This window comes from Micropterus salmoides, unplaced genomic scaffold (assembly GCF_014851395.1).
Source record: "Micropterus salmoides isolate LMB-PRFRI ecotype aquatic unplaced genomic scaffold, ASM1485139v1 Ms_hic_scaffold_12, whole genome shotgun sequence".
NCBI classification, from domain to species: Eukaryota; Metazoa; Chordata; class Actinopteri; order Centrarchiformes; family Centrarchidae; genus Micropterus; species Micropterus salmoides.
The window spans coordinates 6486315-6511911 of NW_024040263.1; the positions used below are offsets into that span (position 1 = coordinate 6486315).

General features: G+C 38.4%; 1 protein-coding gene across 4 annotated transcripts in view; it reads left to right on the forward strand.

Annotated features, from left to right (window-relative positions):
* The first annotated feature begins 1078 nt into the window (after nucleotides 1-1078).
* The window catches only part of prom1b (prominin 1 b), a 29039-nt gene continuing 4520 nt past the window's right edge, over nucleotides 1079-25597 (forward strand). The window contains exons 1-23 of one of the 4 annotated variants that reach the window (XM_038713076.1): nucleotides 1081-1779; nucleotides 9770-9831; nucleotides 10387-10413; nucleotides 10508-10713; nucleotides 14184-14304; nucleotides 14427-14490; nucleotides 14637-14726; nucleotides 15501-15718; nucleotides 15829-15909; nucleotides 16059-16122; nucleotides 16285-16293; nucleotides 16432-16591; nucleotides 17054-17206; nucleotides 18022-18145; nucleotides 18298-18401; nucleotides 18783-18867; nucleotides 18993-19139; nucleotides 19580-19651; nucleotides 20581-20673; nucleotides 21991-22044; nucleotides 22499-22579; nucleotides 22753-22821; nucleotides 23388-23477. In XM_038713076.1, coding sequence (XP_038569004.1) covers nucleotides 1509-1779; nucleotides 9770-9831; nucleotides 10387-10413; nucleotides 10508-10713; nucleotides 14184-14304; nucleotides 14427-14490; nucleotides 14637-14726; nucleotides 15501-15718; nucleotides 15829-15909; nucleotides 16059-16122; nucleotides 16285-16293; nucleotides 16432-16591; nucleotides 17054-17206; nucleotides 18022-18145; nucleotides 18298-18401; nucleotides 18783-18867; nucleotides 18993-19139; nucleotides 19580-19651; nucleotides 20581-20673; nucleotides 21991-22044; nucleotides 22499-22579; nucleotides 22753-22821; nucleotides 23388-23477 — 2445 coding nt within the window. In that variant the 5' untranslated portion in view covers nucleotides 1081-1508. Of the gene's footprint in view, nucleotides 1780-9769; nucleotides 9832-10386; nucleotides 10414-10507; nucleotides 10714-14183; nucleotides 14305-14426; nucleotides 14491-14636; nucleotides 14727-15500; nucleotides 15719-15828; nucleotides 15910-16058; nucleotides 16123-16284; nucleotides 16294-16431; nucleotides 16592-17053; nucleotides 17207-18021; nucleotides 18146-18297; nucleotides 18402-18782; nucleotides 18868-18992; nucleotides 19140-19579; nucleotides 19652-20580; nucleotides 20674-21990; nucleotides 22045-22498; nucleotides 22580-22752; nucleotides 22822-23387; nucleotides 23478-25597 lie in introns of all 4 variants that reach the window. The other 3 variants (XM_038713080.1, XM_038713078.1, XM_038713077.1) reach the window with 3 other exon arrangements.

The window sequence follows — 25597 nt, forward strand, 5'->3', positions numbered from 1 at the left end:
TGCTGCTGTTATGGTGAGTAGTAGTAAAAATACAGACACACTCAAGGCTTAGCTGTATAAATTTTTTAGGCAAGTATCCAGTCTGCTTTCAGGGGAATTAGCTTCACATCTGTATTGCTTTCTCTCATTAAAGCACCGAGAGTCAGATACACTTTTATATATTTTTGAAGGAAAAACATTTTCACAAATGATGGTGTGTCATCATTGGATGTAAAGTGACAAATAAGGTTGACTATATGCTTGCCTACAATCATGTAAAAGTAGTGTTACAAGAAAAAGTCCTGCATTCAAAATCTTGATGATCAGCAAAATTTATATAAAGTAGAAGTAAAATTAGTCATACATTATATTATTGAATTATCACTGATGCATTCTTGTGTAAGCAGCATTCTACTGTTGTAGTTTAGTGGAGCACATTTTAACTGTCTAAATCTATAACTATAATAATAATAAGCTAATTGATTTGTATATGTAAAATTAGCTAAATGTAACTCCCAAGCTGTCTAATAAATATAGTAGAGCAGAAAGATATAGTAGCATCAAATGGAAATAGTCAAATAAAGTATAGGTACCATTTATTTTAAATTTAATGTAATTATTTTAAATCAATTTCAATTCTAGAAATAATTCAAATGAAAAGCAGCAAATCCTCACATTTGAGAATATGGGACCATGAAATATGCATTTTTGCATGGAAAATTACTTGAACTACTATCAAAATAATGCCATTTATATCAACGGACTTATCAATTAATTTACAAATTGTTTCATACCCAATTGTAGGCTATATTGTGTTGTGTAGTTTATTTTATAACAATCCCATCATATTGTATAAGCTCACATGTTTTGAATGCAAAACATATGAAGAGTGTTTAACTAGTAGCCATAAAGCTAGTAGTATAACATAAAATATTTCCCTCTAAATTGTTGTGGAGTAGAAGTATAAAGTAGTATGAAAAGAAAGTACTCAAGTGAAGAACAAGTACCTCAAATTTGTACAGTACTTTGATAAATCTAGCCTACTAGCTGCATTCCTCCACTGCCTGCAGCTAACAGTTGATTGGCCCCCGCGGTGCCGCGCGCCATAGAAGCGGCCGGACGAGCTTTCAGCAGACACGAGCGCTCTTGGGTTTTACGTGCACGCGAGATTAGGCAGCCAGCGGGTCAGAGTGAGGACTCCGAGATAACAAGCGCATCCTCGGCCGCCGGTCCTCTGTGAGTCGTCGAAGACCTCCGGGAAGATGTCTGTGATGAGTCCGTACCGAGAAACCAGGAGCTAACGGCTGCTAGAACCTCGACCACTGGATGTTAAGTTTAAAAGTTCTCCTTCGGAAGGTTGTTCCTGAGCTGCGGGGATAAGCCACCGAGAGGGACAGGTGTCCTCTCACGTCACCAGCCCGTCTCCCCTCTCCATCCCCCGCTAGACTGTAGTACGACCGGGGCCGGGAGTTATACTTTTTCTAGTAGTTCTTCTTTTCTTTTTGTACAAAGCTGGACTTTACTGAGCCATGTTGTGGACAAGGTGGCTCGTCCTGCTGCTCTGCTGGGGGGCCACAAGCGGCGAGCAGCAGGCGGATGAGAGGGACCGGGCCCCTGCTGAAGTCCAGGCGGACTCCCGCAGACAGCGGAGCCCCCCACCTGTGGAGCCGTTGGATTTTGGGTTTGTACCGGCGGCGGTTTATGATACCCACGCTTACTACGAGCCAGGGCCCATCGGGCTCCTCTTCCACATGGTCCATGCTTATCTCTACGTTGTTCAACCGAACCCCTTTCCCAAAGGTGAGATTACTCCACATCCATCTTTCTGCATCTTCACTCTGTTTCTTACTCCTCAGGAAAAATTATCAGGGCTTTGCTTTTTTTCCTTATGGGTGCAACTAAGCTCAAATTTCTATTAAATCACCGTTATGCTAATGTGAGTTGTGTGTGTGTGTGTGTGTGTGTGCATGTGTGCATGTCGCTGTAACAGGTGTTACACTAAAGTCTGTGACCCTTCAGATTCAGACCTGACTTGATCAGGAAGTTTAGCTTTATTGTCACTTCAGGTGTTTTCTAATGGATGTTAACCAATATGTGTGTCCCAAAAGAATTTAGATTGGGACTTAATTAACATAGTGGTAAGATAAAATATGATAGAGCTTTATTCATCCAAATGTTTTTTTCTGTGCCACATAGGCCTATGCTACATATACATTTTGTTTTACATTATATGTTGTATTATAATATGCTAAATAGGCTATACATAGTAAAATAAAATAAAAGTAATGAAAATAAATATAGAAAAAGTGATACAAATTGATGGTGAAATGCATGACACTTCCTGAAAGCATCTATGATACAATTTGACCACATCACTATAAAAACTGCACAGAAACTACACCAGTGCTACTTGAAAATTTTTATGATCTGTATTAGGAGGTCCATCACACTGCAAGTATGAGATGCCATAAAAATAAGTATGAATAGGAGTGACCAACAGTGAATTTAGTTGAGGAATATGATAATAGTACATGATAAAAATCCTTGTCAGTGTCCAATGCCCATGTCAGTTTGGATAGTAGTTGTGATGTCTGTAAGGCACTAACATCTCACCTGTCAGTATTTGGCTACACCATCGGTTTTTATTTACATAAAGTGACAGCTAAATGGTCCACCCACTCAATGTGTCCGAAGATAAAACTGAGAGTTTGACAAGATTATCAAAGTCAGAAATGTGTATTACTGTCACACAAAACTGTTTATAAGTTAAGTTTTGCTTTATATTTTCACATCTTCAGGTCTCAAATAATCCTTCAAACGAGACAATCTGCGAGGGAAATCAAACTTAATATAAACTGCCCACAGCTCGTATCCACACTTAGGCCTGTGTTGAGGGGTAATTGGGGAGTGACTGCCCCAGAGTAAAATGCTACTGGGTCAAAATAGTGCACGGAGGGACTGCATGCATTGATGTTGTGTGCATGTTGAGCACATAAACCAATATTATGAGTAGATTAATGGGATCAATAGCTGCCATAACTCATAGGTGATCCTCTCGAGGCCCATGCTTTAACATTGTTGAGGTGATTAAAAGGTGATCAGGTCTGTCACGTGATCAGAACATAGTGAATGTTGTTGTCTTGGTGCCCATGTGTAGTTAAGTAACCCAATGATGGCTATATAGAACTGCAACCAACCTAAAGTGGTGTGTTTGTGTGCTTTATGTACAACTACGGTCACATTGGAGGATGACACGGTGCAATAGGATTGAAGGTTTTAAGTTGCTGCCATTTTGGTGCCCAGGGTTAGGGCCGCTGGCTTGGTAATCAATTAGCAGATCAGCGATTAGAGGAGGCTTTCTCAGTCACCTGCATCACTGCATAATACCTTAATCCACTGAGCCATATGCTGCTACTGCCAGGGACTTTTCAGTATGATTCACTGTCTGCCTTACACACACACACGCACAGGTAGAGACCACCTGGATCATCATGTCACACACGCCCACATCACATATCGTATATACACAGGTTAATTATTACGCTGTTTATAACTGCATTACTGAAGACATTGAGTTTTGGCAGGTTCAGCTGACCACAATGCTACTACCAGGTCCTAGTCTGAGCCATAAACAAGTTAATAATTTTACACTGGCAGCAACAGAGTCCAGCGACCATTTGTCTGTGAACCCAAAACCTTAGAGGGGATTGTTATGAAAGTAAGGATGTTAGAGCAGCGAGCTTGTGACTGGGAGGTCGCCGGTTCAATCCCCAGACCGGTAGGATAAAATCTGGGTGTGGAAATAAAACCAAGCAGTGCTTGCCCTACCTCATTTACCACCACTGAGGTGCCCTTGAGCAAGGCCCATAACCCCAACAGCCCCAGTGGAGCTGCTTAGTGTCCAGCAGACCAGGCTGCGGTTGTACTGGGCAGCTTCCAGGTGTGTAATAGTGTGAATGTGATCAGGGCCTTCCTGCAAAAGAGAGGCTTCCTCTCAGTGAAGTTCCCCTGAATAAATAAAGGTTTAAAAAAAAGTAAAAGAGCAAAGCCTGATTTATATTATACAGTGAGTCATCATACAGTAAACAGCCTTTGGCACAAATAACAGACTAAATACCAACAATTGTAACCAGGCTGACATTTGGGTTCACTTTATACGAAGCACAACTGTATGTACTTGTATGAGTATTATTAGACACATATTTTACTCACTTTTCCAGCTCTATGAGATATCAGAAGCTGTTTACTAATGTGTGTTCAAACTGCTTACACTACATGTAAGTTGCCTGAATTGCATTACTGATTATAGTAGCGAGCTACCTGGTATGACTTGGTACGTGTCTTTTAGAAAACTGGTTTTATTAGGATCTGTTCATCCTTATAAATGTCACAACCAACAGCATTTTAATGTTTTTTTGTCAGATAAGTTGTTGATTAAAATGTTTAATATTTTAGGTGTAAATGGGTTATGTTATAAAATCAAGTCATTTAGAAAGACAAAAGAAAAACTGTACAAAGAACAGTATAGCATTACACAGGTTTTGGACATATTGTAGGTTAGAACTGAAAGTAATTAAATACATTGCTACTGTTCTAAACATTGTTTTGTCTAAATATTGGTCTTTACTCCATTTATATGACCACATCATATGTAAATATTCCCCAAGCTACTTTTGTAGCTGCCTTGTTGGGTGAAAGGTAACACTTCTAAGTAAGATAAAGTAGGTACATGTAAAAATTTCTAGTATATTTCTATTACTAACACTGTGGATGTTTCTTTAAATATATATAAGCATATAATTTCTATTGCAAGTATCTATTGATGTAGACTCCATTATTATTATTATCAAGAATTGGCTGGGTGCCTATTGATCATTTTTGACATACAAGACAGTTTTTTAATATATAATAAAACAGTTGTTTGTTTGTGTTTTGAGGTGTTGCAAACTAACAAACACCCAACAACAGCAAAAGTTTTAGAGATAAATCTTGCTAAATGATCCTAGTTAGCATCTCTGGCAAGAAAACATTCAACATTAAACTGTACAAAAAGGCTGAAAAAGAGTTGAAGTTATCGCAGCATAAATGCAATTTGCTGATAAAAAAATATTACTTCTACTATAGTTTTTATTAAGAGGGTTGTTTCTCTGCAAATGTTGTTTTGCTGCTGAAACTCCTGAAAAAATCTGGACGATTTTTGGCAAATAAAGGCTTGTGTGCTATACAAGCTCATCTAATTTCAGATTAAACGTAGAAACGTAAATCAATGTTAGGGAGACTGAGGAAAGGTATTTCATTGATTGGTCTTATCAGATCAATTGGATTGTCTAAGGTGGATCAATCTCACAACAATTTAATAATGTTGCTAACATCATTGGTTCCCCTTCTCTTGACTCGCTCATCCCTCTCTACGAATATGTGTGAAGGTTGCTTTAATGGTGAAGAAGCATTTGGGTCTCTTTCACAATGTGAAGAGGCAGTCACTTATCCCTCTGATACACACAGCGTAGATTAGAGGATTAGCATCCACAGGGCTAATGCTAACGCAGCTACCACCGCTACAGATGGCATTGTCGCACACACACGCGCAAACACATGCAAGCACAGAACGAGCATGCATACATACACACACTCCCTGAAAGTGGGTCATAGTCCTGGTACTTTTCTGTTTGCCTTAATTACTGTGATTGGTAGTTGGAAGTTTGTTTATCAGGAAGCAAATGTCTTAAATCAGATCACACAAACCTAACCTTAGTTGTCTGATAAGAATATTTAAGTAATGCATGTGTGAGATAAGGGAGGAATTACTCCCTCCAAAAAGTCAAGTTTATCATGCATTGATGCTTTAAATCTGCCCAAACAAACAGTAGTTGCCATTGGCCTAATCGTTCATGCACTTTTATTTATGTGGATCAATAATGAAAATGATCTCTTTGCAAGCAAGGGGTTCAATGTTTTTACTATTAATTGATAGAGATTATGTCTATCAAAAGAAAATAGATTTTAAGTAATTTTCTTATCAAAAATGAAACAAAAATTATTGATTGACAGTTATTTGCTGATGTTCTTAGTCTTATGATAGTAAACTATATATCTTTGGCTTTTAACTATATTTCACTATTTATAGACCAAGCAATGCAATTTTTCAAGGAAATGATAGGCAGATTAATTGATAATGAAAATAATTGCTGCGGTCTCCTGTCTCTCTTTATCTGATCTTAAAATATAATTCCTTGTGGGTAGTGTCTCATGAACTGTCTAGTGCAAATGGGGAAAGCAGACATGCCTTATAATCCTCTTGACTTGTGTAACTTTCTTTAGCTCCTGGTGCCTTGAAAATACATACTGTACATAAAGCCTTGTGTAATACTGAGTATAACCATACCCGTAACCATCTGGTTAGTAGTATTTAAAGTAACGTAAGTTCCAACCTGACATGACTTAATGTTGTAACACCTTTTGAACTGCAGCCCACAACATCACTTCCTATTAATGTTCTGACATCTGTTAAAAAAAAAATACTGTAGTAAACGACTGATCTTGGCTCTTTTGAAATCTCACATTGTGAACCCAATTAAACTTCAAAACAATTGATTAAGACAGTGTCCAACCATATGCTGTCTCATGGTAACTTTAAAGCAGGGGTTCCCAACCTGGGGATCAGGACACTTCCCAAGGGGTCTCATGTTAAATCTGAAGGGGTCACAAAAAATAGAGCAACTTTTCTGAGTCAAATATTGATGGTTTTTTTAGGTATTTCTCTAATGTTTGCTCCTTTCTTGTGACATTATTGATTATTCTTCCTCTTCAGATCCCTAAAATACCTCATTTAAAACTGTATGACTTGCAGCAGGCTGTTCTCAGGTGTGAAAATCACTCTCTGGTTAAACTGCTCACATCTCATAAACATTTGCAATCTGATATGAGGGGTTGCAATTAGACATTGCTTCAATTTAAATGCATGACGAGCCAAAGAGCACAGCTGAGAGCCACTGCTTGCGGCTGCGTTGCAATTTAATTTTCTAGTTCCCTAAATGGAGTTCAAAGTGTTAACGTCAGTTCCACTGTCCAGGGAGCTGAAGAGACTTTTCACATTGGCAGACACTGACCAACATGGTGTACAAACAAAAAACAAAAACATCTTATCAAAAGTAAGCACCATGAAGGTGAACAAGTTGGATAATACACTTCTAAAATCCACAATTAACCGTATCAGGAGTTGGATGCCGTCATGCAAATGTTTGTTCCAGCCTTCTGTGTTTTGTGTGTGTGGGGCTGAGAGTATTACTTTACTTTTAATAAGCCCTATAATGTTAAAAGTAGAAATGGTTGTTGGGTTACATAAGGCTTTGTCCACACCTTCCAGTAATCTCTCAGAGCAGGTCAGCATGGAGGATTGTGCTAGGCTATATTTATACATTACAGTAAGGCGGTAGAAGGTTTGACTGGCAGCAGGGTTTGATGGTTCGCTGCTGACATTTTTTTGCCTTTTAGTGGCTTGTATGGACCCGTGTGGGTGTTTGTTCTGTTGTGAATCCATCGATTATTTTACATTGTTTAACTGGCGTGAAAAACTAATAGGTCCAATAATAGATCTTCATCTTGTTTTACAACCCCAGTGTAAAATGATAAATAAAACTACCTTGTACCTTTACAGGCCTTTGAGAATGACAGAGACATGCACACAGATTGTTCAGTAACTACAATGATAATTTAAAAAGCTTGTCTATGAAAGGTAGCTCTTCACAACAGACACTGAAAACATGAAAATGTAAAAAAATAAATGCCTCCTCCCATCGAGCGAAGTAATTCCTTTTCCTCTCCCTGACTATTGAAGTGGACACATTAATTCAAGTTGCGCTTTCAAGTCTTATTCTGATGGTTGTTTATCCCCCCTCTTCCTTTCGTTTGCAGTAGCTACCTCTTATACTGGGTCACTGAACTAAGCTGTCTAAGCTTAACTGCCTTGTGGCTAATGCTAACTAAGTAGCTGAGCAACAGCAGGTGGCATCGACACGACTCAGATGTGCTCATATGCTGCATCTGCAGAGTTAACAGAGCTAGACGCCTTCACCCTATATGACAACATAAGATCCGCTGCAGGTGGACGGGTTTTATAAACAGTTAGCAAAGATCTGAGGTGAAGAAAGCAGCCACCTCCCACCGGGAGAGGAGGATGGTGTTGAGAGGATTATCCATATTGTTACGTAATCTCAGCTCCTTTTACTCACTAGAAAGGTACTTTTATTAATTCACCTCAATTACTGGAACATTTTAACTGTGAGTGAAGAGAAGGTCCCAAACAAATCTGTGTGTTTTCTCACCTCACCTGAGGGTCAGGAGGTGTGCAAACAGAAGGCAGGACACATGATGTGTGTGTGTGTGTGTGTGTGTGTGTGTGTGTGTGTGTGTGTGTGTGTGTGTGTGTGTGTGTGTGTGTGTGTGTGTGTGTGTGTGTGTGTGTACCAGCTGTGTCAGCATCTACATGCTAAACTGGCCTCCATCTGCTTGTCGTGTACAGTGTCACCTATTGTCCAACCTGAGGCTTGCTATATGACAATATTACGTTCTTAAAAGAGATAAGAAGTGCAGACATTTTTCAGAGATTGGACAAACTGATAAACACTGGAAAATATTGTCTTTACTATATATGCATCATAATGCAAGTAGTGCTCAGTGTTCAAATATTTAAATTTGTATCTGCATACATATGTTTGTCAGTGGTAGAAAAAGTATTCAGATGTTTTAGTTTTAGTAAAAAGTACCAAAAACCACAGTGTAGAAGTACTCTGTTACAAGTTTTGTTCAAAGTTTTATTTGGGTTAAAGTACATAAGCATTAGTAAAAGTACTCTTTATACAGAATGGCCCACTTCAGAGTAATGAATATTATATTATCAGACTGTAATTGTTGATATATCAATATGTAAGTATCACTAATGTTGCAGCAGATTAAGGAGGAGCTAATTTGAACTATATGCTGCCATGTATCTTAATCTGTAATCTATATAAAATCTATCATCATTTCTTAGTAGGTTGTTGTTGAATATCAATTATATTTTGTATTAAACTGAATCTGTAAAAAGTAACCAGTTACTATATCTGTCAAATACATTTAGTGGAGCAAAAATTACAATATGTCATTCTGAAATGTAATGGAGTATAAAATAAATAATAAAAGTAAAGGAGCATAAAATGGAAATACTAGTAAAGTACAAGTACCTCAAAATGACTTATACTTAAGTAAATGTACATAGTTACATTTGATCTCTAGCCTGTGTCCACACGTTTGATGTTTCTTTCAGGTGTTTAGATTTAGACATTACCATTTGTATGTAATGTGTTACACGTACAGTGTGTGAGTTTGTGTTTGTGTATATGCATACAAGTGGAATCAGTGTGTACCTGCTGAGTAACAGTGTGGGTGAGTCAACATCCAGGTAGGCTTAGTGTTGGCTGACCTATATATACACACAGACAGCTGGACTGGACTGCAGTCCTCAGTCCTCAGTCCAAACAGTTTAAACAGCTTCTGCAAAACACAAAGCTGTTAAAAACACGAGATAATACATTTGCAATACTGTCCTGAGAAATTTAAAAAAATGAATCCGCATAATCTGTGTTGTCTGCTCATGAACAGATAAATGGATAGCGTAGCTTGTCAGATTTCATACAGGAAGTGTATTTGATTGCGTTTAAAATTGGCAGATGGTCACCTATAAGCCGTACACTTCCTGTAAAACATGGTTGTACAAGTGCTTACCTATTTGTTCTATTTTTTTTTGTTTCAGATATGATTGTTAAAGTTATTCAACAAAACATGGGGGGAATCAAAGTAGAAGAATGGAGAAAGGTATGTTTGATTTAAGTGATAACTGGGATGAACTTAATCTTGATATTGCAATGTTTTGATATTTGTTGATTTAATTAATACTTGTGTATTACTTGTTTATAGATTGTGTGTGCCATATGAATGAAAATAAAACCTATATGGTAATATATAAAGCCTCAGTATTTTTGCAATATTAGTCTCAAATACTTTGGACACATTATAGTAAGAATCACAATTAGAGCTGTGAGCAAGACTTTTGGGATTCCCTTGGTTTGATTTTAACTTGTTAGCAGTAATTTCAACCAACTTTTGTTTTCATATTTTTTTCTTCCTTGACTCTTAATGTTGTCTTCACATGCCTCTATAGAAACAGGAATTTTGCTGCCTCCTAATCTGTTGGCTGTCACACTAACCTTTTTTTGTTTGTCTTTTCTTCTTGCTATGGATTTGTGTGTTTTGTGTGTGTTTTGTGTTTGTTTGTGTGTGTGTGTGTGTGTGTGTGTGTGTGTGTGTGTGTGTGTGTGTGTGTGTGTGTGTGTCGGTGTGTGTCGGTGTGCACTTACTATGGGGTCACAGCCAGAAAATGTGGTCCTATTACTACAGGTAAACTCCTCGTGTGTGCTCAAATCTCATAAAATCCACACTACGATGTCTCAAAAATAATTCTGATGATTGTATGAATCCTCTCCTCCTGCAGTGGATCTACTACGAGGCCGGATTCTTCATTTGTGCGACCATCGGTATCACGTTCGTGGTCCTCACGCCCATCATAGGCATGTGTTTCTGTGTGTGTCGATGCTGTGAGAACTGTGGAGGGGAGATGCACCAGAGACAGAGAAAGAACGTCGACTGTCAGAGAGGTTTCTTCACTGCCTCGCTCATCGCCACCTCCATCTTCATGATGTGAGTCATCATCATCTTCTTTATCATTATTATCATCTTGTTTATTGTCACTTTAAGGATTATATTTACTTTTCATGAGAGAAATAAATCTATTATTAGTGTGATTCTGTTCTCACTATGTACATCTTGGACAACTATATTCTGAAGACTCGTATACTGCTACAAAGGTTTTGAATGTACTGTGCTGGATACTGGAAAAATCTATATGTTAATATATTCCTTCAAATGATTAGATTTTAAGATGTACAACAGAAAGGGAAGCATGTCTTGCCTGTGAAGGTTCTCAGTCATCCAGGTCATAGTTATCTAAGGAAGCGTGTCTTGTTTTGTCTTGTCAGAGATCATAGAAAGCAACGAGTACACAAGTGCTTTCTGATTTTGAATCCACCCTAACACGCTGAAATTGACTATTAAGGGGCATCCTGGATGCTCAGAGGTTAATGTGTCGACCATGAACCACAACATTTTTCACTTGAGTCCAGCCAGAGGCCTGTGTTGCATTTCTCTCGCCCTTATTTTCTGCCATCTCTTCAGTTCAGTGTGCTTTATTTATTTGAATGTTTCATTTAAACAATTTTGCCAAAGCAGTTTCAAAATTAAAAGTTTACATTTGAAAAAGACATAACAAGATTAATCCAATCAAAATAATTCAATTTAGCAGTAATAAATTACAAAACAAAAATAACAAATATAGATTCAGTGCAAACTACAAATAAAAGTGAACAAGATTCAGTGTGCTGTGCAGCGAATGTTAAGTGCAACATTTAGCTGAATCACTCGCTGTCCCTCAGGTTGTGACACTGGGACACATCCTTGGCGGCAAGGTTTGTCATATGTCCTTCTCCTCGGATTATTATTAATTTATTGTTAGCTTCAAGTTCTTTAAAATCCAATATTACTCGATGGAATTTCTCAAAATAACATCTGTATTAAAGGCAATCAACACTAAATTTGACAAGCAAAAGTTACTACAATGTTAAATTATTAATAACAAGGTTCATAAAAGTCAACAGAAATTTCATTATTCAATGGTATCAAAAGTAGACAAATTTTCATTGTAAACAAATCAAGGGGTGTACAAGCAGTTTTGTTGCATTGTTATTGTATGTTTATGTGTGTTTATACTTTTTAAAAGAGTGTGCTGCTGATTTAGCATTGAACTCTTATAACATTGTCAGACTCACAATGGACAGTTTAAAAAAAAAAGATCTCTATCGATGCAGTAGAACCAGATACATCATCTTTTTCATTCCACACATCCTTCCTCTTACCCACAATGCAACTTGAGCACTCACAGTTTAGCAAGCGATTCGGGTTGGTATGCCTGTAGTGGCTAATGTGGGTACAGCAGAGGTCTTGTTACCTCACCATATACTAACACCACACCCCCAATTTATTCATTTGTGGCTCCTTTACTTTAAAAGTAGTACTCTCCGAGACCTGTAAACAAACTTAGATGTATAAAATCAGTGGAGTTACCCTTTAACAACATCCGCTCACACACAGACTGGAACATGAATGCGGTTTACCTGCTGTGGAGGAAACAGGTGCTCAGGTCGGAGAAATACGATCCAGACTGTGCGGGACAGTTAGGTGTTACTGATATCACTTGGCTGACTGTGAGAGGCCTCTCTGTCTGAATGAGCGCTTTCACATCACAAACATGCATGCTCACACACAAACACACACACACACACACACACACACACACACATGCATACATAAAGGACTTTGTGGCCATTTGGAGATGTGGAGATATTATCTGATTTGTTTTTATGATTCGTTTATAGTCTCTCACACAGAAGGTTGCATTCTTGTTCTACTTCTATTGACATTCAGTCAAATCTTTGCTTCAGGCTCAGCAGAGTGAAAGAGATCGGTTATCTGGCAGGTAAATTAACACCATTCACAACATATTCATGAATTCAGGACTAACAAAAAAAAATTACTGCAAAAAATATTTAAAAAACAATACAGCTGAAAGCTTGCACGTCAATAGCTCAGCATCTTTGCAGGCATTATCATTATTCATTGTCACAGCATTATCCATCCTGCTTTCTTACTTTATTATAGTTAATTTGGAACAGTTTATCATTCACCATAACATTAAATGTACAGAATTTCTTAGGCAAACTTAAGGTAAAAGTCATTATCCATTCTCATCCATTTTCCTTGTTAAATCTTTACCGATCACAAATTAGGTGGATTCTAGTGAAAGAGGGTAGATGCCTCAAATATTGTGTACTTCTTTAGATCATGTAGATCTTTCCAGAGTTTTTTCATGTCTTCACTCAACTGGCAACAGTTACGACAACGTTCTTATTATACATACTCTAAAAGACAGGTTTATAGGATAAAAAAAAAAATTCTTGTTTCAAAGAATCCCACACACTTTAAATCACTCACATTCACAATTTGACCTGCTGAATGTCTGAAAATTGAAACATTAATAATAAAACAGTAAATCATACGATTGACATTGTGAAGGATTTTTCAGTTTTTTTCACGTTATACGATTTGACTGGCTACCCGTGGCCTCCTGAATCAAATTCAAGTCACTAATGCTTACATACAGGATGGCTACTGGATCTGCAACCGTCTATCTAAACTCCATAATTCAAGCTTACGTTCCTTCTCGGCCACTGTGCTCCTCCAACGAACGTAGCCTGGCTCTGCCATCCCTACTCACAAAGCAATCTCAGTCCCAGCTGTTCTCATCTGTAACATCACGATGGTGGAACGAGCTACCACACGCCATCAGAGCAGGGGCGTCCCTCTCTAACTTCAAGAAGCTCTTGAAAACTCATCTCTTCTGAGAACACTTCCTCTTATAACACCTCTGACATGCACTTCGTGGACTCCTCTTCTATCTCCTTACAATTCTCTTATATTGATTGCACTGTTTGTAAACTCTTACTTCTTCCCCTAGGTATTTACCCCAGTGATGCCGTACATGCTATTAGCTTGTATTTAGTGCTGTGCTTACTAGTATCTATTGTCACTTGTAGATCTCTTACTTTATTGATGCTTGTATGTTATTCCGCTAATGTAAGTTGCTTTGGATAAAAGTGTCTTCCAAATGAGTAAATGTAAATTTAAATTTAAATGTAACATTTGGATCAAACCTGTGAGCTATTTGTAACGACCCCTCCGCCTGATAACACTTCATTCATCTGATCAGAAGTCAGTTGTGAAAAAACAGACAGGCAGAGAAGATGTTGCTGTGTCACATTATGACACTTCAAAATCCACATTTCAAAATATAATTTTTTAAATAAACTCCTGCAAATGTAGCTGAGAAATATGACTTTGCAGGCTGATCACATGCCTTTGTGAATCCTCTGTGAGTGACTTTAAATGCACATGTAGAATAAATACATTTTAACGTAGGCATGCTGCCCTCTTCTGGTGAATATTGGTCACTGTTTATCTTTACTCATCCTCTGCGTGTGTGTGTATCTGTGTTTTAGTCTGGGAGTACTGATTGCCTATGCTGCGAACCATAATATCAGTGCCCAGATAAAGAGCACTCGGCGGCTCATTAACACCAATATGAGAGACCTGAAGACATTTGCTAATAACACACCTGCGGTAAGCCCTTGCACCAACACACACACACACACACACACATGCTTGTGCTTATGCTAGAGACACATACACCAACATTCATCATTTTTACTTCTCTAACGTGTAATTTGTGTTTTGTGTTGCAGCAAGTTGAATACCTGACAGCCCAGTACACCACGGCAAAGAACAAAGTCCTGTCAGACCTCGACAGTGAGTTGAACTCAGACTGTTTATATACAGTATTTGTCTAATATGTCTCAATTTGTTTGCCTGTGGCTCCCTGTGTTTACCTACAGTACCAATGTATAACTGTAGTGTTGTCATAAACCGTCTGATCTTTCTGTGTTTCCTGACAGACATTGGACCTTTGCTGGGTGGGAGGATCCACAGTCAGCTGGAGAAAGAGGTGGTTCCTTCCCTGGACACTGCACTGCGTATGGCAGGAGGTAACACACATTAGCTTTTAATACGACCCGCTGTTCAGTTGCAACAGTTAAGACACAGTATCTTATGCAGCACTGATGCTGCTGAGCTGAAACAATATCTACAGCCACATCTGATTGGTTATATTTGTTTCAACAATCATGTATAAATCTCTTCAGCCATGAACCAGTTTTGACACGTATAAAATACTGTTCATGTTTTATCACATAAGATGCTCAGAAACGTCAAAACCCCTAAACTGGTCAAACAAAACTTTGATCATGTTGAATGTTACTCAGTATGTTTTGTGAATTGTTGCCACACTTTCTTTTCACCTGCAGTTTCCTCTCTTGTGGTTTTATCACTACAGAATCGTGTGTCTTTTAAGGGCATGTTCTCACCATTTCTTAACTTTTCTTTTTGATTCCCTCACATTTCCTTTTATCTAAAGGAAAAGTTGAGAATGCCATCAAAGGTAATCAGAGCTGATCAGGACAAAGTGTTTCAGTGCTCGTGACTTGGTGTTAGTGGATCCTGGGTGACAGATACTATTGATCCGGATCCTGAACCACTGTCGTACCATGTAAAAAGTCTTGTATTGTCCTTTTCCTTCGTTGTCAGTGTAATCAGTGTTATTGTTATAATTTGGATAGTTCTGTGGTGGTTGCATTTTTTGTGTATGTGGTTCTCCAATATGTCAATCCAGAACAACACACTTGTGTGGACTATTTTACTAAAAGTAGTTTTTATCAAAATCTTGCTAACTTTTAGTGTCATGCTTCCTCTCACTCTTGTAGCCATGCGGGAGACCAAAGAGGCCCTGGAGAACGTCAGCTCTTCCTTGGAGGTTCTTCAGGAGGGCACGGGGAAACTTCATGCGAGCCTGTCGGGGGAGCGCGCCTCTCTGTCCAACACCCTGTCAGACCCCGCCTGCACTAATGGCGCTGTGTCTCACACCTGCAACACCATCCGCTCCACACTGTCCCAGCTAGGAGTCAATGCTGACTTCTCCAGGGTACCAAGGAATTTATAATTGTCTAACGCATTAAATGGGAATCAGAACCTGGAAATTGCCAGCAATATTTCCATATATACTTAACTTCACTCTTTTTCTCTTTCTGTCAGCTCCCTGATCATACCATCAGTCATGCCTTGGACAATGTCAACACCGTCTTGAAAACAGACCTCAGCAACATTGTACAAAAGGTCAGTCTCTGTCTCTAGCTCTTTGTCATCCTCATGTTCATCTTGTCACTTTCTTTTTCACCCATCATATTCTTACAAAACGCATCCTGGTTGAAAGAAATGTATATCTTATTCTTAATCGTCTTTCCTCTCTTACTTTCCACCACCAGGGTTACTCGTCCTTTAACGATACACCAAGACTGGTTAAAGAACAAACTAAAAACATTGTCACAGGTACACAAATGTATATATACTGTATGTATGTGTATTTAGTTAGTGCCTAACAAATTAAGATGTTTTCCCCTTCCTCTTTACAATCTCTGACCGTAGTCTTTCACTTTCATATTTTTTCTTCTCTCACCTTCACCTGCATACTTGTGAATGATGAAAACACAGCTCTACCTCGTAAGTCCCTTTTCACTTTTTGTTAGACCCTGTTCTCCTCAATTTTGTCACCTCTGAGTTGACAGCCCTACTAATTGAGACCGAAAAAAAGTTATGTCATGTTGCATTCTGATTTTTTGGTTGTCCTTTTGTTTTTAGGAGTAAAAGGCATGCTGGACAAGATTGGCACAGAGATTAACGACTTCTCCAAGATGTTCCCAGTGGAAGCGTCTCTGGCCAATTTCACCATTTTCCTCAACCAAGGACAGAAAAACATTGAGTCCTTTTACCCACAGATTGACCAAATGGATTTCTACAGGTTTGTGCATGTGTGTTTGTCTGTGGACACTGTGGGAGCAAAAATCTATCACATTATGGGGACAAACTTCCCATCTTGGGGGGCAATGAAATGCCAGATGAGAATTATCCAACAAATCTGCAGCTCCCCTTGGCTTTATGTAACTCTATTAACAGGCTTCAGCTCATCGCTTAGCTGTTCAGCCTGCAACTTTACTCTCAGTTCTCTCAGAGAAAAAGCTCTAAAAATCCAATGTACAGTACCTTCTCATCACCAAACACCAGACAGACATGGTTAGCAACTAGCTGATGAAAATAGTGGAGCATTTAGCAGCTAAAGAGTCAGATATTTCCCTTAGGAGTAGGTAGTGATGAAAAACAGAGCTATAAAAGAGTGAATCTTGGGCTTACATTTATCAGGTGGCCAGAAATACATCTCCAAACAAAAGCTAATGTTGCTCCGTAACTGCTGGATGTGCTGCAGGTGGATCGGCTGTGTGGCAGTGCTCTGCATGGTCGTCCTTGTCCTGGCCTTCAACATCCTTGGACTGCTGTGTGGCACCTGTGGCTACGACAAGCAAGCTACACCAACAACCCGAGGCTGCCTATCAAACACCGGCGGCAACCTGCTAATGGCGTATGTTACCAAAAGAACAGTCCCAACACAATATAATAAATAGGGGGTGATTGACACAGCCTAGACCTAAACAGCAGACATGTTGACTTATAATACAGGTGTTACCTATAACAATAATATTAGCTATACCCATATTAGTGTGCAAGTTCCAGGTCCTTGCTATTGTGCGTGTTGTCTCACTGCTACTTCTGTAGCTAAATGCAACAAAGCCATGCTGTGCTTTTCTTACTCTGACAAGACCAAATGTCTGCTGTGAGAAATGTTTATTACTTTATCATACATGCAAAAGATAATGAGTGAAATATAAGTTAGTGACAAGGACTGAGGAGGGGTCAAAAATCAAACTTCTTAACTTACTGAGACAGTAACATTTGAAATGTTTGGTAAAACTTTACATACAGTTTAACAATGCACTAGAATAATATCCATAGATGTTATTTCATACATTAATGAAGAGCACCTGAGATGCAGTAGATTTTACTTTTTACTGACACATTGTAGTCTATTGATAGGAAGGATAGCCAAAGTTCAGTTTTATACACATCTAGGTCCCACAATTTACCATTTGTGCAGCCTTGTCCGTGCTGAAAAAAGTTATTATTAGCAGGTACTTTTTTAGTTCAGCAGCTACTGAAAAGTGAGCAAACAATGTAAAATTGGATGTCTCTATGTCCATTAATTAGGCTGAAGGTAAAACCTAAGACAAAGGGAAAAAATAAAGCAGAAATGTTGATTATGGAAGGTAGGAAACAGAGACTATAAGATAACTTTCTGTGTGATTAATGTTTCCCACACTCTATCTCTTGCTCTTTCAGTGGGGTGGGCTTTTCTTTTCTTTTTGCCTGGGTGCTGATGGGCATCGTGACCATCTTGTTTGTTGTTGGTGGCAACGTGGAGAAGCTGGTGTGTGAACCGCTGGCTAACCGACAGCTATTCAAGGTACTGAATTCAAACTCTCTTCCTTCCTGAATCATATTATATGCACTCTGCCTCTCTCTGAGTTTATCTTGGAGAGAGTTTTATCTCAGCGGGATAGCGTTAAAGAACAGGCAACACTGTGGCTCTGTGCTGATGAATATGCATGTGTGTAGATCATAGACACACCATTCCTGGTTCATCCCGCCAAGAAGAACTTCCTTCCTGGGATGCTGTTTCAGAATCCGAACATTGACTTGACTTTGGGAAGCATGTACAGGTAACATGCCAACAGCTAATACTGTTCATACTGTACATAGGGCGCACTGAACTGATTTACCTCCTGGGCTTTGCATTTGCACATTCAAAAGACGTTTGTTTTCTGCCCCATGAAGACTTTGTTTACTGCAATTTGCCGTATGTGCGTCTGATTATAGACAGTGAAGAGAAAAATGAAAAACACTTATTATCCAATGTTTGTACTACAAATTAAATTTTTTGGCTTTTTTTGTTCATTCAGTTTTTTATTGTTCTAAGTAAAAAAAACAATTTTATATTTTCAAAACAAACTAAAATAAACTAAAAGAATGAGCCTTACAAGTAAACATAAATTTACCCTGGTGGAGTTTCAGTGTGTGATGATACTGTATTTGTCTCGTAGGGAGTGTTATGAGAACAATGGTCTGTACCATGCTCTGCAACTGGAGACCATGTTTAACATCAACTCCTTCCTCAACAGAACTGTGGTAAGTGTCAGGTTACTGTGTGGGAATTGCTGATAATAAATCTGTGTTACTGATGCATGTTACTGATGGTGGAGCAAGATGAATGACAGTCTGGTAACTTGTGAGTTTATATGTATGTTTTACAGTACAACAGGGATCTGGGTAAAGTGTTTGAGAGTGTGCAGATCGACCTGAAGGACATTACACTGCTGGAGCAGGCTGGCAGAGACAACCTCATCAACTTTGCCAACTCTGGAATTGGACAGATCGACTATGAAGCCTACCTGGCTGAGGTAAAATCTGTGTGTGTGTGTGTGTGTGTGTGTGTGTGTGTGTGTGTGTGTGTGTGTGTGTGTGTGTGTGTGTGTGTGTGTGTGTGTGTGTGTGTGTGTGTGTGTGTGTGTGTGTGTGTGGTTGATTGGGTTGAAGTTTTATTTAAGGTTAGGCTAAGCCTTCAGGAGTTAATACAGTGTCCACACACAGAACAGAATTGTTGTTCTTTTAGTATAACTGTATAACTGTTGAAATATGAAATAAAAAAAAGACAATCTTAAAAAAAAAACTCTCTCTATTATATAACACTAATCTATTTGTGATAAAAAAAAAGAGAGAATTAAGCACAACTATACCAAATCCAGTTTGAAATCTAAAGAAAGCTATGCAAATTGAGGGAATCTTAAACAATATTATCCGTGCTGCTTCATGAGTGAATGTCTCTGTTTGGTTGTTGTAGGTAAATAAGGGAGTCACTATCGTGGATCTCCTGTCGTTCTCTACTGACCTGGAGGCTCAAGCCGACCAACTGGTGAGTGTCATCATCATTGTACCAACAAATTAAAGCAACAGCATGATTGCTTTTTTCATTCAAATGCTAAAATCATAAAGAAACGTCATAAAAGCGAGGTTTTGCACACAGTGTTATACACATTGCTTTGAAATACTGTTATTGAGGGTTTTGAGGATCCCCATGCAGGTTATTCTGTACATAGAGTAACTTGTCTAAGATGAGGTAGGCTGCGTGGACCTCTCACATTTAGTTTACATTCAAGTTTAGCTTATGCTGCTAGAGTACTGCTAACTGCTAAAAGACCTAAAATGAATCATCTACATCCTACTGTCCCTTTAGATTGTTGATTTGGCTGGAAATAATTTGGACCAAAGGAGTTCACTTTAGACTTTTTTTTGGTGGGGGGGAGGTGTTTTTACTCTGACAGCACATCTTTCCGCCTTCTTTTCAAAAGAAAAATCAGTTTGCAATTCAGAGCATCTTATGACAAGTATTATAAGTTTAAGCTGTTTGTTTTGTTTATCTTAATTAATATTGATGTACATGTTGCAGACTGTAGGAATGAGATAGGAAACAAAATATTCTTAAACCAATTAGTCCACAAATGCAGATCGACAGCCCCTCTAGAAAAAGATTTTGCTTTGAGCTCAGTGACCGGGCTTGTTGGTCTGAACAAGACACCCATTCACCCTGAACACACACACGCGCACACACACACACTTTTATGGCACATGCATAGCAAATAGTACAGGAACTGTTGCCATTTAAAAACACATGGGACATGCAACAGAAGGATTAGTGTGTGTATGTACTGTATGTTCTAAATATGGAAAGAATAATCAGTCATTGAGTTAATATTCATCACCTAATTATCCAAACTGCTGTATCCTCTGCTCTTTGTTTGTGTGTGTGTGTGTGTGTGTGTTTTTTTGTTTGTTTGTTTACAGCCACGTGGGGCTCTAGAGAATGCACTGAAAGGACACGCCAGCAGTATCAGACAGATTCACAGAGAACAGGTGGTTCCCGTGGAGCAAGCAATGGTAATCACTTCTCCCACAACAAAAACATGCACTAATGCCGCATTAAACACCTACATTTCAAACATACGCACAAGCTAATACACACAGATTTACAGTATTTTACTTTAAGAGAGTTAGTTAGACTTTATTGTCCCAGGGGCGAAATTCTTTTTCATAGCACTTTACATCACAGGAAAGACACCAGTGGTGGAATGTAACTAATTAATTACATTCACTCAAGTACTGTACTTCTATTTTCTGCTACCCCATACTTCGTCTCCTCTACATCTCAGAGAGAAGAGCGTCGCCCTGTTTAGGGCTGCTTTGGCTACAGATACCAGGCAACATTACAAGTGTTACATATTTAATTGGGTATTTTGCCAAAGCGAGCCTTCTGCACCTTGGGGACCTGTGACTGCAACCAAAGGGCAGTACAGTGAAGTGGAGATTTAGTGGGTCTGTGATGTCCTGTTGTATTATATGTGCAATGCGTATGATGGCCTTAGAACTGAGCTCTAAGAAGTTAGGTGTGGGTAGAGCTACAATTTTGGCAGCAGTGTTGGTTACAGTGTTGTTACAACAGTAGGAGGAGATGGGTGGTAAGATAGAATCCTTCGAGTTTACAGATGGCTCATTCTTTTTTGAATGTCCTTTGTATGCTGGTCAAAGGTGAGTTTATTGTCCAGCATGAATCTGAGATATTTGAAGCTGTCAACCATTTCAACTGTTTTGTCATTGATGAGGATGGGATGTGGGAATGATGGTGTACCTGTTACTATTTCTTTTGATTTCCTGACATTTATACAGTACTGAACAAAATAATAAACTCAACACTTTTGTTTTTGCCCCCATACATCATGAGCTGAACTCAAAGATCTAAGACTTTCCCCTTGTGTTGCGTCTAATTTTGTTGTGTAGGTAAAGGTGGTTGTGCTCCCACCACTGTGTCTGCTGTCTTATGCAGTTGTAGGTAACAAACAACAAACAAAATTTAGAATTTTGAAATAATCAGATCACAAGTTCAAAACAAACAACATTAAAGCATACATTTTAAGCCACTAATATTTAAACCACATAATATTAGTAAACATGTGTCTCTGTTAGCTGCTCTCCTCAACTCCTTTCTCTCTTTCTTTTTTCTTTTGTTAAATGGTGACAGAAATATGTCAAAGCGCGGGTAAGACGCTGTTGATACACAGCAATGTGACAGTTCATCTGTGCGTGTTTGTCGTAGCGCTGTTGTTAATGTTGTGAGAGGTGACGTGGTGGCGTATTTGTTCATGAGTACTTAGACATGTACTTGTGCTCTGTTTGGTAACAGTTTGTCTCCTTACACAGAGTACCCTGAGCCAGAGTATCAAGCAACTGCAGAGGATGTCCAGCGAGCTGCCGGTGAGGATACAAAAACACTATACTGTTACCCACAGTTTAATTACAGCCTTCATATGTGTCAAAATCAACACCAGTCCACACAACAAATCAACAAAAAATGAGACATTGTAGGGTGATACATTGTATTATACATTGTGCATTGTACATTGTATTTGAAGGTCACATCTTATTCCATGTTTGTTTCCACAACTAGCCTTTCTACATTAAATACAACCATGTTGTACTGCTGACTTCCACATGAGCTCTGAAATAAATAAAAATAAATAAAATAAATGATATACAGTATTACTGTTGTGTATTAGCACATAGATGAATATTTAATGAAGTCTCAAGCTACACAGAAAACATATCCACTCTTGATTGTTTGTTATACTTCTATATTGTTAAGTGAAAATAAACAGCAAAAAGTTTACTAAAGTTAAATGATCTCTCTTTCTCTCTCTCTCTCTTTTAGGTCAAGGTCACAAATATCCTGAGTGCCATCGATGCAGCAGAGTACCTCATCACTCATAACGCCTCCCACGTGGTGAAACAGGTAAAAAAAACAAAATAAAAACACAACAAACACTATTGTACGTTTATATGAGCCATATTTAACTGGGTACATGTGGCATTTCAAGAAAAAAAAGATCTTTAGCAAAAAAATAGGAAGGTTTAAGGCTGTAGTCAAACATTTACTGACATGTTTTCTTCTCTGTTGGTGTCTAGGAAACAAAGGGCTACACACAGAGCTTGGTAGGATACTTCAAACAGTACACAGAATGGATTAAAAGCTCAGTGAGTGTTCTACCAGTTTTCTATGATGTATCCTTTAAAAGCTGATGGGTTCAAAATTTACAGTAGAGAGACAAGGTACATTCACATCCACCAGTTTTTAAGCAGCTTCAGATTTAAGATTAAAAAAACCTGAGTGGAAACACCGGAAACCCTCAAAATATTGCAAAAAAGGAAACGTTGGTCAATAAATAAAAGCAAAGTGCGACAAAGTGCAATGGAAACAGACTAACAGACTTAAACAATTGTCACCAGAAGGAAAGATGAAATCCAAAGCAAATGTGTTTCTGTAGTGTTGGATTTCTACTTGATGATAGTGAATGAACAATAAAACTCTATCCTCTCTCAGTAATCGAGTTGCACCATTTAGAGTGAAAGCCTTAGAGGTTCTCTGATTGTAACAGTCCAAGATTTAAATAAGAAGGTTGAGTGTCCATAAGTGAAGGATCTTTCCACTGCTTCACACATACTTTCTTCTAGTTGTAAATTGGACTTTCATAAATACACTATAGTCTATACTTTGGGGAGTTTTGTGTAAATACGCTGATGTGTTTATTTTCCCCCTACAGCTGACTGCAGAGGTGGCCCAGTGTAAACCCATCAGTAACATTGTGGACAGCATGGAGATAGTAGGCTGCAGCTTCATTGTCGATTCAGTGGTAAGGCACCAGAACACTGTGGTTATCTGTGTGTGTATGTGTGTGTGTGTGTGTGTAAGGCTGCTAAGGTGCACTGATTCATTTCACAGCTGTATGTACAATACATGATTTCAACTAGAAATATAAACGGCTCTTTGACAGTTTCAGGGAGCTCTGGGATGAAAGCTGTGGAGTCACTCAGCCACACATATGAGAACAGTTTGTTCTTAGGTCTCCGACTACCTCACGCACACACACGCACACACGCACACAAACACACACACACACACACACACACACACACACTGAGATGAGATAGAGTCTGGTTTGAGGCAGGACAAGGCAGTTACATACACATAGATTATTCACAGGTTTTATTACAGTCCCGAGTAGTTGTAAAGTTTCATATTTACATATCAGCTATATATCATGCATGTGAGTTTGTGAGAGGTTAACGAGAGCCTGAATAAGCCACAGAATGTGGTCAATAGAAACAGAGATTTTATTCATCGGTGCTTCAGCAGAGCCTGCAGCCACTGTTGTGACATGCAGCGCATTTTTATGTTCAGATGATCTGTCCTATGTGTGCCTTGAACTGTGATGTGTAAATTTCTTGTGCATCCATGTGGACATGCCTTTGTCAGAACTGTAGATGGGAAATTCTGTCTAAGGTTTGAAACTAACAATTTTTTACATTTTTGATTAATCTGAAAATTTAATTTTCTTTGTATACTTTTAAGTCTTTAAAATGTGTGAAAATTGTGAAAAATCATGATTTCCGAGAGCTAAGGAGACATCTTCATGTTGCTTCTCTTGTCTGACCATCAGTCCAAAATCAAAATATATTTGAATGACGATCATAATATAAAAAAGAAAAGTAAGGAAGCCTCGTTTGAGGAGTGGTGGAAAGCAGCAAAATAGATTTACGCAAGTACTGCATTTACATTTTCGTACTGTAAAATTACCATTGACACTAATTTGTACTACTACTATGTTAAACTACTCAACACATACAGTTGTCAAAATCAGGTCCACTTTATCCAAATATGACATTAAAACACCCAGTTACTCTGGAGGAGGCCATTCTGCTGCACGAGTACTTTTATTGTATCTACTTCGAGTACAATACACTGTGTTATTGCTACTTTGTACTTACTAATTAAAAGAAGTAATGATACACTGCATCTGAGAAGATGAGCTGACCAGCTTTTCTTCAAATGGTACAATTAATTATTTGATCATTTACAGTTTTTTTCAATTGCTAGCCTGCGTTGGTCAAAACTGAATTCACATTGTCAAAACTCTTCACACAGTCAGCGCAACAGAAGTGTATGTGGACCAAACTGTGAATCATTTTTCATTGCTTTCACACAAAATGCATTCAATGACCCCTATCTCCAAAATTCATGATTTCTTTTCTCATTACTACTTCACTACCTGCAAAACACTGCAAATTTCCTGCATTTTTTCTGTAGCTGGAAAGATTTATATAGAAAATCTGTTTTTCATCCATTTTATGTTTTAGAGAAATATGTGGTTTTACTGTAAAACTGCAAGCTGAGTGTAAAGCAAGAAATGTGCTTGTATTTTAGCAGAATTGGTTCATGGGGATGAAACATCAATTACAGACTGCGGTCATTGGTCATCACTGAAAAAAACTGAATGTCAGGAACTTCTTTTTTTCACAAGTAAATTACTGAATGCAGTTCTGATTCATTCTTGTAACATATACTATAGTACAGTCAGTAAAGTAAAAATATGTTACAGGTTTCTTCCATTTTTTCTCAGTCGCTTTGGTACATTTGCAAAACTATTTGTATTGGTAAACTATGGCTAAACTTTTGATGACAATGATTGAAAATGCACAAGGCTGTACTTTTTCTGTATGGCATAGATACATGTCAACAGTACAGAGTTACACTAAAACATTGCAAGAGATTGGACAGGATTCCCAGTTACACTTTTACTGTATGCACTGTAATTTGTTGACAGAACATGTCATTGTGATGCAGAAAATAAAAAAAACAAGACTATTTTACAGCACTGCATAGCACAACGGAAACAATTAGAAAATAAGAAATGGAAACATGAAAACACCCCCTCCGGCTGATGTTCATGTCTGTTGGGCCACAGATTCTTAT